This window comes from Lepisma saccharinum, chromosome 16, assembly GCF_977018435.1.
Source record: "Lepisma saccharinum chromosome 16, izLepSacc3.1, whole genome shotgun sequence".
Lineage (NCBI taxonomy): Eukaryota > Metazoa > Arthropoda > Insecta > Zygentoma > Lepismatidae > Lepisma > Lepisma saccharinum.
In genome coordinates this window covers 32,369,676-32,383,094 of record NC_139244.1, presented here as the reverse complement: position 1 = coordinate 32,383,094, position 13,419 = coordinate 32,369,676, and the positions used below count along the sequence as shown (strand labels likewise).

The window sequence follows — 13,419 nt, the reverse complement described above, 5'->3', positions numbered from 1 at the left end:
AGAGGTAACTTCAACTAATATTTCTCTACACAAATCCAAGTCTTTATAAAACAAATATCCACATTTATGTAATCAGAAATAAGGATTTGGTTCTACTAAATCGGGATACCGCGGTCTGGCGCATTGGAGTATGGTGCCCCGGACAATCGCTTGGGTCGCAAGGTCCGTAAGCCGCTGACATACACACATACACGTATTGTTTTCAACGTTGATTAAGCATTGGTATAAATATGTAACACTGCAACTTTCAGCCACATCAGTGCAGTGTGAAGTATTGTAGCACAAATATGTTTACAGGTACATCTAAGGAAAAAGTACTAACCTGAAAATATTCTGTTTTTCAATTTTCCACTGTTTTATATACCTTGATTATATAAAACAGTGTAATATTAATTAAACAGAATATTTTCAACTTCTGCTTGACTTTTTCGAAGGGAAGCAAAGGTGACTATTTTGCAATGAGCTGGCTCATTCAAGAGCACGAAAACTACAGTATTCTCATGCTTCTTCCTCTATGCTCGCACATATTCATTCATAATTTCGTACCATGCATTTTCCTTAATTCATTGTCGAATTAAAAAAGGAAATACTGAAATAGTAAACGCAAGGACAAGAAAGACACTCAAACTGCGTGATGGTCCCACATTATTGATTCTGCCCATTTCAGAGCAGAATCCTGCGTAATTTCCCACCTGTCGTGTGCGAAGTTTCTGTGTGCAAAAGTTATGTAATATGTAGAAAGTTATGTATATGAATATTCGTCTGAAGAAGACCCTGTTAGAGGGTGGAAACGTTACCTTTTTAGTGCATACATATTTTTTATACAATAAATTCTGCCTTGGTCAGTATTTTAATGTTTTATGTTTATTGTATTCGGTTCTGTATCCCTGAGTAATACGTTTATTTTTTACTATGTCAGTGGCGGAGGGCCTCCTAAAGGTTTACTTGTCTCTGCCCCTCGCACTGCGAGGTTTTGCGGGCTGTAGATCCGGCACTGCATGTTACCCAAAAAATATATGACCTGTTGATGTGTATATAAAAGAGGAAGTGTATGTCCAGTTTCGATTAGCCTATCTGTGCATAAAGTGGACTTGAAGCAACAAATCAATCAATAAAAGAGGAAGTGTGCGAACCGTACTCCCGAAAATTCGGAGTTTCTCATGTATCAAAACAAATTTAAGAGAATATGGAAGTGTTTAATTCGTAAAATATACTTTATTTACTAGCAGCAGTAGCGGCGATTGGGTGCCAAAACGGGGGGTGGGGGCAAGGACAGGTTACTTTTTGGTTACCCCACGTATCCATTTATTAGAGGCTGTATGAACCTCAGAGCCGATGCATGTAGGGATATTGTTGGAAAAATTCCCGCCGGGAATCGAACCCGGGTCAACCACGTGGCAATCAGACGCCAGGCCTCCTTTTCTAAACTCTTTTCAAATATTACTTTTCATTTTCTTGTTTTAAATTAACTTTTACTCTTTTTAATTTTCAAGAGGACAAACACAAACACTCATGCCTTAACCAGGATTCCAAGCCAGTCAGGCCTCTGGCCTCGTAGCGAACTGTGCTGACCACTACCGCCAGGTAGGTCACCAGCGACTGGACCACCTTGACTCTCAGAAATAGATGGCTTACAGATATTTTAAGTAATATGATTAATTTGTACCATGATTAGTACATCAAATTTTAATTTAAAAATGGTCTATTAAGGCGGGAAATAATTATATTGAAAACCGTGAAATTAAAACCTCGGCAAGACCGGAAAGTCTACGGAAGTGACGTCACTTAGTGCAGTTCGAAAAAGCCAATTAAACGATCAATCGAGACAATAGCATGAATCACGAATCGTTGCAGACTTGAACACTTGACTCTTGCATTTGTTGTTCATTTGTTTGAAATCACAGTAGTCGAAAGTCGATCAGGTGTTGGTTGAAGTTCTTCTAATGTGTGAAAATGTAAGTATAAGAACATTTTAAAATGGTATGGAAAAACAAGTGTTTATAATGCTGGAAAAACTCTTTAAGTTTTATCTACTGATCGTATATTTGGTGTTACAGTGGAAGTGCAGTTCGAAAGACTTTCACTTATAATCCAAGGCTTCAAGACTGATCTGCAAGACCACTCTCGAAGGAAGTTTGCTTCAGATACGGAACACGGCAGAGAGAGAGAGAGAGAAAAGGGATGGAGGGAGACCGGCAAGGATTTTCTGCTTGCAGTGACACGAAAGTAAACGATGAGAGAGTCGAACACATCTGAAGCTAAGATGCAACTATTTATGTTTCAGTTATTTTTGTAATTTTCTTTGGTAACTATTTCATTACAAAATGGCTACCTATTGTTATATTATTGCAAAACAATAAAAAATAAATAAAGATATAGTAGGCTATATATATATATATTTACTTTTAATTTAAAATGTAAATTAGTTGAATTCTCATTCATACAAATTACATATATAACCCTTAATCATTTACTCAATTTTTTTTCCACTCTTACATTTTGGCGGATTGATGCCTCTGTAGCTGCTTTCAGCAAGCTCTGGGATCAACCTAATTTCAATTCCTGATTCCAATTCCCTGTATCCACTTTAATCATAGTCCTGCAAGCGCCATCTTCCTCAGCTTTACTCTGTCGAGCTTTGCTCCTGAGTTTTCAGGCAGAGACTCTACAAACACAACACCACCTCGCAGGCGCTTGTAGACCGCTGTTCTGTCTGAAAAGCAAAACAATAATTACAGCAGGAAACAGCGAGCCTTAAAATATGGCGTGTTAATACTTAATTTACAAATTTAATTTCACTTTCACACTTTCAAATTCAATGAAAAGAAAAATTTTTGTAATAATTTTATTTTTACATGAAAGGATGGGCCTACATCTACTTTTCAACATAATTGCCACCTACATTAAGGCACTTAACCTAACCTAATTATCGTATCGTACGACCAGCTTCAGAATGCCATCTTCATAGAAATCGGCCGTCTGATTAGGTAACCACTGCTGCACGGTGCTTCTTTAAGTGCGGAAAGAAGCGATAGTCACTGGGCTGTAGGTCAGGGCTATAGGGAGGTTGATCAATTTGTTCCCAACCAAATGACGCGATGTGATCTTGGATTCGATGCACCGCGTGTGGACGAGCATGTCGTGAAGCAATGCGATCTCTTTACTAAGCATGCCGCGCCTTTTGTTTTGGATTGCACAACGCACTTTATTCAATGTCTCACAATATGTCGCAGCATTTACTGTGTCACCCCGAGGCAAAAAAATACACAAGAAACACCCCCGTGGACATGATTTTTCTGGTTGAAATTGTTTACTTGAACTTCACTTTCTTGGGTGATGTTGAATGCCTCCATTCCATGGACTCTTGTTTTGATTTCGGTGTAGCGTGAGACACCCACGTCTCATCACCATTGACAATTTGGATCAACAACTGATCGCCTTCGGCACTGTACCTCTCGTGGAATGTCAAAGCACTGGCTAACCGTTTGGTTTTGTGTAAGTCAGACAGCATTTTTGGTACCCACCGTGAGCACAACTTTCGGTAATTTAAGCGTATTGTCAAAATTTCATACAGACACTTGACCGAAACTCCGTAGATAAAGATGAAATTGTAAAGCGTCTGTTTCCGCGCACTTTTTCATCAACTTGCTGCACCAGGTCATCGTTAATGACGGACGGTCGCCCATTTCGTCCCTCATCGTTCATGTTTGTACGGCCATCTCTAAATGCCCTCACCCATCTTCTTACCATGCTAGCGTTCACAGCGTTATCTCCACACACTTCTGCAATCTGCCGATGGATTTCGGCCGCTTTTACGTCCCTTGCACTTAGAATACGAATGACAATCGTCTGAGGCATTGTAACCACACCTGAACAACTGTCCACTCGGGCGAACGGTTTCGTACTGCTGTCTGTGGCAAGCCCATAGATGCAGGTCATCAGCGTTCATGTGCGAAACGGCGAGTGCAGCGCTACAGCGGCCTAATTGCAAAACGGAACTTACTTTAAAAATATGCCTCGTACATTCCTATAGAATCAGCGATGCTAACCAGATCAAAATTGGAAGGTTTAACATATAAAAATTATTTTTGTTAATCGTGTATTTGTGTGTCTCGATCTTAAAGTGAACGATTAAAACCGTATTACTTGGTTCTAATTTAATTTTTCACACTATATAGATCAATCTTGATTTTAACAAAACAAAGGTAGTACTGGTTTTCTCGACTCTAAGAGCCTATAATTTAATACCAAATGTGACGTAATTTGTTCAAATTGGAAATCAGCGTGCTCTATATTTGGACTTTTCCCATTCGATTGGAGATGAATCACAAGATAAGAAAAATTAGAAGCGATATAGTATCCACTATCTGGAGATAACATTGATATATTTCTATGATGCCCTTGATGCAACTGGACTTGTGAAAATGTATAACTTACGAGATTTTGAGAGTGGTTGTTATCCAAGTCTAAATTCGTTGTAGAATTATTACTACCTCGAAGTAAGAGTGAATAGCACATCAGCAGAAAACGTAGGAAGGCTAATCTTAATTTGAACTGCATGGCACAGCGTTTCGATTCATAAGTAAGATATTAAATATTCTTTGTTTTACCATTCTTCACTTCTGCTGTTTGACCACATTATATTTATTTTTCTTTCTAAATTCTTTCTGATATGGCTACCAACTGAATTAGAAATATAAGTTTTTTGAAACCCCAGAGCAGAGGCTCAGATTCCAACCTAAAGATCTCCGCAATAAGCTTGTTCTATCAACCCAAAGATGTCGCTGCTATTTCACAATAATTAATTGTTTGTAGATTTGTGCATTTTCCGTATTTGAACATAAGAAATTATCCACATATTTATGCATCAAGAAAGATTCATATTTTAAATGTCATATATGCTATTTATGATACTATTTTTAAAAAAGTTATTAGAAGTATATAGTGTCAGTTCCGACGACACAATGAAAAATGCAAGGAAGACCTGTTTCCCGAGAGCAACGATAGATGGCAGGGCGTCATATAAAGAAGAGCAGAGTTCATTGTAGAAACTAGGAGCGGAGAAGAGTGATTATATATATTATATATTATAGTAAATGCAAAATATATAAAGGAAGAGTATAAAATTATAGACGGAGTGAATAAAATGTTGTAAATAGCCAATTAAGATAATTAAGAACATGCTTCTATAGGAAAGTTAATAAGTGAGCAAATGAATTCAGAAATGTATCTCCTTTCTGATCCTAGTGATCAAAATTTGATTTAATACCTCTGACGAGGAGAACATCGTGAGCTTTTGTGTTTGTCCGTCCCTCGTTAGCACTGTGTTCAATTAGACGCCCCGAAGCACTTACGTTTGCGCTCCTTATTAGACGCACTGGGCCATAGGCAGCGCTTGCTGTTAGCGATCCTGGGCTATCCTCCTTTTTGGTCGTTACATAGGGGGTGGTGCTACTGTCAGTTTAGTCGCCCCTAATCTTTCTGTAAGTATAGCTTGTGTCGTTTGTATAATGCCAAAGAATCGGGGAAAACGAGTGCATGCATGTAATAAATGAGATTACGCTTTAAAGGCAAGGACAATAAATTAAAAGAAAGAAAAGAAGAATAAGCCTTTTCCAAAAATAAAAATATATCCCATCCAACCTAGCAAGCGATATGTACCTGCCACAAACTTCTTGAGTTCTTCTTCTGTGACATCATGGCCAGGCCTCTTCACCACGAAAGCCCTTGCAAGGTGTGTGCACTCTGGATGAGGGATTCCGACTACTCCTGCCATGAACACGGCTGGATGTTGCTGGAGGATTCCTTCCAACTCCACAGGGGACACCTGGAGAATGAAACAAACCACATTCTGCCATTAATAGCAATATGTTGTTTTTTAATCATCAGTTCTAATCTTCCCACTAGTTTTTCTCTGGTTATTAACAATGTATTCTGGCGCCGGAGTTGATGCAAGGAGAATGTTGATGTGGGGAAGCACATTATCAAATTATAACTGTTCAGTAAAAACATCCTAACTTAGGGATATATTAAAAATGCTGCGTTGTTCTTAGAATATGGAGTACATAAATACGTATGTACTTAAACAAAAATGTTACCAACTCTTTCAGCACATTATTTACTGCTCGTTGATCAGTACAGAACTCTGAGATTCCAGCCAGCTTTATCCAAAGAGACACATGGTTAAAACAATTCTGATCTCTTTATGGGGGCTATTGGCAGGATGTTCACATTTCTGTGCTTCCTTGTTGCGGGCGGGAACTTCACTTCCGGTTTTGAATATAATAACATGGGGTTCAAAGGTGTTAAGGCAGTGTCTGAAGAAAAGGCAACAATTATTGTTTGGCTTTCGGTTACAACACGAGGTTGGGAACAATTTTTTTTTCTCGGGTATCTATGCATAGTTTTCAGACAGATACGATACGAAAAGATCAGTGGATTCGTGCAGTAAAGCGAAAAGACTGGACACAAACACGAGGGAATGGGCTCTATAGTCGACGCTATAATCACCGGAGTAAATCAAATGAAAATATTTTACGTTTTTCGAAAATTATAATTGTCTAACGCACATGTGTTGACTATAGTTGAAAATTGGAACTATTTATTCAGTATTCCAAAAATTATGTTTTTAAGTTAATTTAATGTAATCAATGTAAACTTTATTAGCAAATTTTTTACTAACTTCTAAAGTCTTTTCTTGAACGACACTTCCAAAAGTTAATAATAAAATACAATAAATGTGCATTTCAGTATTGTAACTGTTGTGCTGGATATGCACTTGGCTTGTAGATCGAGAAGCATTAATACATAAATAATAATAATAAATTTCGAATAAAATTTCTTTTTTTCATTAGTTTAGTAATTATTTATTGTACAATAACGTTTATAACAGTTGTAATTATTATTATTATTATTATTTCTACCAATCTACATTCATTACTGGTCTTTATCCCCTACAAAAGTTTCTTACGACGCTCTCTCCAAGCCATACGATAAAATTAAAGGGGCTGTGTTAGAGTACACAATGTAGAAAATTATACATTTTACTGTTGTAAAATTGAAGTATTTCAATGTTTATTTATGTAAGCTTTATTTCAGTCTACAGAAGTCTTAACACGAAACTGTTTGTAGAAGATCAACATAGTCTTGGAAAATATTAATATTTTACTTTATATCTGCATCTAGAGCTTCCGGGAACTTCTAAATTTTTACTTTTGGTTCTCTCTGTCGCTTTCAAATTTCAAGTGATCCAGTCTGTATGCGATCTTTTGTAACGATATAAGCTCGAATGTAATCTGTATCCCACTTGTTTACATTGGGAATTTGGTCAAACCGGAAGTTCATATTGTACCTGCGATAATCGAATTGCCTGATCGATTATTTTTTGATTACTCAGGAATAACCCCCATATTTTTACATCAGACTTGTGGGAACAGAGTTTTTAAAAATTTTGATTTCTGAATCGGCGGCCAATTTTGAAAATGACGGGACCAGAATAAACTATTTCGGTTTCAGTATCTTATCTTTATTAATATAAACAGGTTTTTATCTCTTGCAACGTTTGTGATAGAGATATATGCAGCCTCAAACATTCAATCAGTCAGAAACACTCAAATTAAAACTTACTAAGTGCATGAGGTACTTGAAAGTGCTGGATATCCTCTCCAAAACATAGAGATTGCTCTCCTCATCAAAGAAGCCAAGGTCTCCTGTGTGAAACCAGCCCTCTGAGTCTATCACTTCTGTCGTTAGCTGCAAGAGTTAAGAAAAAGTTAGAAGTATATCAACCTTCTCTACTTTTCAGTGGTTATGTTATCAAAGAACTGGGAAGAACATTTGCTACTCTCTCAACGACAAAGTTCCTTTAATTATTCCAAGATCATACCATTAGCATTGAATTCTACAGTATTTAATATGTTGTTTAAAGGGCTCACTTCTATGTGTCTCTTGGCATCTCTGGTGTTGAACAGATCGTAAGTAAATAACAGCAAAAGGGAGAGAACTCACCTCTGGTTCGTTGTAGTACCCTTTCATTACGGCAGGCGATTTCACCTGAATTTCTCCCTTCCTATTGCGCCCCAGGACCTCTCCCGTTGCAATATCCACTATCTGGAAAAGTAAAGGGTCTTCTGAACGGAAAAATTCTTACTATAATTACTATTAAGTTATTGAATTCTTTGTTTGTTACAGTATCTTGACCAAGAGCAAAGTTGGTGATATGACAACTCCCCTTTTAGTCCAGCATTTCATTTAATAATAATAATAAAATCAGTAAAGAAAGTCAAATGCAGAAATATAGAGCAAAATATAAGAGTGACCTCAAAAGAAAGACTATATATACGTAACTCCTTTTCCGATCATCATTTTCGTTTTGAACCTGAAGATTTAGACAGAAAGAACGATTAGCCAGTAGTACTGTGTAACTGACAATACAACCCCTATGAAACATATTCTGAAAATTTTGTATTAGAGTAATATTAACATTCAAGACTAACAAACCCCGTTCGGCGACATAGGATATTGGGGGCCATGAGAGTGTTAAACAGAAAGAAGTCAGCCTCAACAATTACAAAGCAAAGACCCAAGGTTCGAAACCTGGGTTTGATCCCAAAACAATTTCATTATTTCTCTATTCATCTATATTGTTGCAATTAACCTAGGGAGGTAAAAAACGGCGTAAATAACAGAAACACAATGCATTAATTAAAACATGGAGCAACCTATATTAGTGAATACAAAATTAGGTTGTTTTTCCGTTTTGATTCGCAGTCGAGTAGTGTAGTGCGTTTCCTGTTTCTGGTTGACAGTTACTCTTAAATCGATAGAAAGTATTTTGAACCAAGGGTCTTTCCAGCTTTTGAGAGATTATGAAAGTTTAAAATTTTTAAAATTTTCCCCACTTTTTCAGAAAAAAAGTACTGGATAATTTTAGCAGAATCTGTAAAGTAGTGAACACTTACCTGATGTCGTTTAGTACGAAATATATTTATATGTTACACTCACCCTGGCTTGAGAGTATGGAGTTAATTTTCCTGTGTGTATGTATTCGACCTCTGGAATAAGAAACACATAAACATAGCTGAAAAATCCTTATTATTAGATCTCTCAATTCTAGGCCATATGAAAGAACCACAAGTGGTCAACATTAAGAATTAAAGGAAGCAAAATATTCAGTTTAAATGTTTTCCTAATAGTCAAAGCTACATGTAAAGGTCTCCACAATAGCCTTGTTTTATCAACCCAAAGATGTTGCTGCTTTTTCATTTTTGTTGTTCCAGGAGATTTAAGAAATTATTAATAAAATATTTTCCAAATAATGTAATCTAAGTCTCTCGTATAGTGAATCACTTAAAACTTGCACCCCAAATATTTCATAAACAACAATAAATATTGAAAATCTGCTTTTGCAGATATATAGGTATGAGGGGTCTCATGAAATTAATGAACACAATACGTTCAACTACGTAAGGAAATACGGCTTTCAACACAAACTTACCTTTTTTAAAAAATCGAAACCCCATTTTATTTTCAGCTGATTTGAAAGTACGGTAAAAATCATTAAGAATGGCGTTTGTTACATTGTAATACGTCAAGTAGTTCTCAAGTAATTGTAACGTGAAGTTGACGCTTGAAACAAACATTCTAACAAGTTGATTCGTATATTGTAACATACATATCCCCCTTTTGACGTCATTTGGGTATCGTAACAAACATGTTACTATTCTGCATACTACCATGCATTGTGCATAGGAAAGTTGTTACTTTCCAACAACTGCGGGTTACAAAAGGTTCTGATAAATATTCAACTCAACTAAGATTTATTGGACTTACAGCTATACAGGTGGCTGTTTATGCCCAGCATACATTATAAGTACATAAGATACATTTTTGATAAATTTTACACACAAAATTCATAAACGCTCTTAAATAAAATTTTATATAACTACATTAACTCATTCAGTAACAAAAAATTATTATAATTTTATATCAGCTTTTCTCAAAAAAGCAAGTATAACATATCCAATTCTAACATCTGGAGCATACAACATTGAAGTCATATTAATGGGAAAAGGAACATTAATTTTTGACAAAGTTTTATATAAGATCTTTTAATAATATGATGAGCATCACCCCTTAAATCACCACAGTCACAATTCGGAGATTTCAAAATGTGTATTTTAAATAAATGATGATATGTTGTCGCGTGACCACTTCTTAGTCTATTTATTAAAACAATTGCATTTCTTGAACCTTTACAATCATAAAACCAAGGTTTTTCCCTAGTGTAATCAACATAAGGACGATAACTTTCACCAACACTTTGTAATGAATTATTACACCATAAGTTCCATTCTTCAAAAATTTTCTTCTTAACCCTCGGCAAAAGATCTGTGTAATGCAATGGTAACTGGATTGTTTCATTCAATTGAGCAGCTTGTTTTGCATATCTGTCTGCTTGTTCATTTCCGTAAATATTAATGTGTGATTTTACCCACACATAATGAACTACTTTTCCATTGCTTATTAAGCTATTAGTTGCACGAATACAATTGATGACATATGGTGATATTTTAAATAAATTTTTATAATTAGATTGTATTGCTTGTAAAACACTTTGCGAATCAACTAGTATTAGAAATTTCTGTTCAGGAACTGTACCAATATAAATCAAAGCTTGATATATCGCATATATTTCTGCTGTAAATATGGATGCCTCCACTGGTAACCTAAACATTTTTGATATATTTCTTTCAGTATCATAAAGAGCTGCTCCTACTCCACTTTCAGTTTTAGACCCATCTGTATATATGTGATAAAAGTCTTCCCAAGATTCTCTAAACTCAGCTGAATGATTATATTTCGGGAAATATCAATTTTGAATTGGTTGTGTGGGAAATTCTAACGAGTACACTGGCAATGTTCTTGCTATGAGTACTTGACTACATTCATGATGATATTTACTAAATAGTTGTACCCAAAGCGTAGCTGATTTATCATTGGTTATTCCTGAATCATGCAGCTCTAAAAGATTTAATAAAACATCATTGAAAGGATGCCATGGTGAATGTTGAATTTTAAATAACATTTTTATTGCGATTAACTTTATCCTCACAGAAACCGAACATTCTACTGACTCCATATATACCACTACATTAGGAGTACTGTTCATTAATCCCAAACATCTTTTTAGAATTTTTCGTTGATGGACTTCTAGTGGAGAAAGTTTTGTTACTGGAAGATTACACAAGACCATTAACCCATAATCTAATACTGCTCGATAATAATTCTTATAAAACATAAGCATACTGGTAGGATGTGCTCCCCATTTGGTACTCGCCATAGCTTTAAATAAATGAAATATTTTATCGGATCTATTTTTCATCATATTTATTTGATACTGCCATGATAATGAAGCATCAAAGTATACACCTAGATATTTTACTTGTGAAACAATTGGAATTGGTAATCTCCTAGGAATAATGTTGAAAATATTTTGAAGACCCTTATGCTTAAATACCACTATTTTGGACTTTTCTAAAGATATTGATATTTTTTTCTGCTTTAACCATTCGTTAAATTCTATTAATTTATCTTCAAACATTGAAAAATCATTTAAGTGATTGTTTGAGTCTAAATATATACATACATTATCAGCATATTGTAGAAACTGAAATGGGGAATCTATTATTGTTTTAATATCTGATAAATAAACATTAAATAATAATGGGCTAAGAGGACTTCCCTGTAATAGTCCTTGTCCAATATGTATTGGACCTACCATTTCTGAACCAAAATGAAAATAAAGTTGTCTTTTAGATAACAATTTCCATGTCAATATGAGTATAAAATGGGGCACTTTTAGTAATTGAAGTTGTCTCAATAGAACAGTAATATCTACGTTGTCGTATGCACTTTGAATATCAATAAAGGCTGAAAGTACTGATTGGTTTCTTTTAATAACGCTATAAATATGAGAAGATAATGTTACTAATGAATCCTGGGTTCCATAACCTTTACGAAATCCCATTTGTCTGGGAGAAAATACCTTTTGACCTTCCATAAACCACTCTAATCTTTTTAATAAAAGCTTCTCGAAAATTTTTGCCAGTACGGAACTTAGAGCTATTGGGCGATATGACTGACCCAACGAAGGTTTTTTTTCCTGGTTTTAGAATTGGCATAATAATTTGAGAGGTCCATGCAACGGGAATTTTACCCGATAGGAATATTTGATTGAAAATTTTACATAACATGCTTAGTGCATTCTGTGGAAGATTTCGTACCATAGAATACGTAATTCCATCAATGCCAGGAGCAGAATCTTTAGACCCTTGAAGAATTTCATGAATTTCATTTACAGTGATAGAGGATGTGAACCCCTTTGAGTATTTTGATGTAGACAGTGACGTGCGGTGACGTCGACACTTGGGGTAGCAGTGAGTGGCGTGCCCAACGGGTCATAATCCCCCCCTCCCTTTTAGGACCCAGTATTCCTAAAAGAAGAACGTCAAATACAGGAAAAATTGCAAAGTTAGGAATAAGTACAAAAAATTGTACACATAACTTCCACCCACTTTCGAAAATAAAAAACGATTTGATTTGACTACTGAGCCAGAGATGCCGGATTTTAATCTCGGCTTGGCAATGGGTGATCTTTGTGTGTCCCTTCATCAATTCTATCGTATCGTCTTCGCGATTAGCCAAAAATGGCGGAAAGCGAAGTAAAATAAACCAAATCAAACAATCACTCAATGAATGATTTGATTTGATTCGCTTTTTTGACACATTTGGTTAATCGCGAAGATGATACGAAAAAATTAATGAAGTGACAAACACAAAGAACACCCATGTCCAGGTAGGGGTTCGAACCCGGAACTCCTGGTGTTGTAGCGCGTTCTGGTAACCACTCTCCCACGGTTGGTTGATTTGACGTTTTAAGTCCATTTTATACACAGAAAGGCTAATCGGGACTAGACCTATAGTTTAATGTGGGATCCGAACCACTATATGCCTCCATCGGGTACAGATCCGGGACAACTTCCACTTCCCCACGGAGGTCGGCCAACAACAAACATGTGAGGAAGGCGCTAACCATTCGGATATGTGGGTATCGGTAAAGCAAACTGCATTTTTCCTGAGTAGTAATTTTCAATTGAATTTTTGAAATACCATCTTTATATATGATTAACGTTTTTTTCAAAAAATTTGCATTGCTTGATATCCCTAATTTCCGCATCTCACGATCTCGTTACTGAAGGATCCGGACTCCAGCCCTGGCCTTTGCATGAGTGTTTCTTTGCAACCACTCTTCACCCGTTTAATTTATTCAACGTTCATCGTCATGGCAGAAATTAGGTAAAGCGATGGAAGAGAGAAGAAAATACAAATAATTTCTTCCCAGTGCATCTGCAGGGCACT

General features: G+C 35.9%; 1 protein-coding gene across 1 annotated transcript in view; it reads right to left on the bottom strand.

Moving 5' to 3' along the window:
- Positions 1–2,466: 2,466 nt before the first annotated feature.
- The window catches only part of LOC146000001 (luciferin 4-monooxygenase-like), a 45,030-nt gene continuing 34,077 nt past the window's right edge, over positions 2,467–13,419 (bottom strand). Inside the window, exons 9-13 of the mRNA XM_083137302.1 lie at positions 9,004–9,053; positions 8,008–8,109; positions 7,627–7,752; positions 5,662–5,827; positions 2,467–2,713 (exon numbers count right to left, since the gene is read on the bottom strand). Of these exons, the coding sequence (XP_082993428.1) occupies positions 2,592–2,713; positions 5,662–5,827; positions 7,627–7,752; positions 8,008–8,109; positions 9,004–9,053 (566 nt within the window). The 3' untranslated portion in view covers positions 2,467–2,591. The remainder of the gene's footprint in view (positions 2,714–5,661; positions 5,828–7,626; positions 7,753–8,007; positions 8,110–9,003; positions 9,054–13,419) is intronic.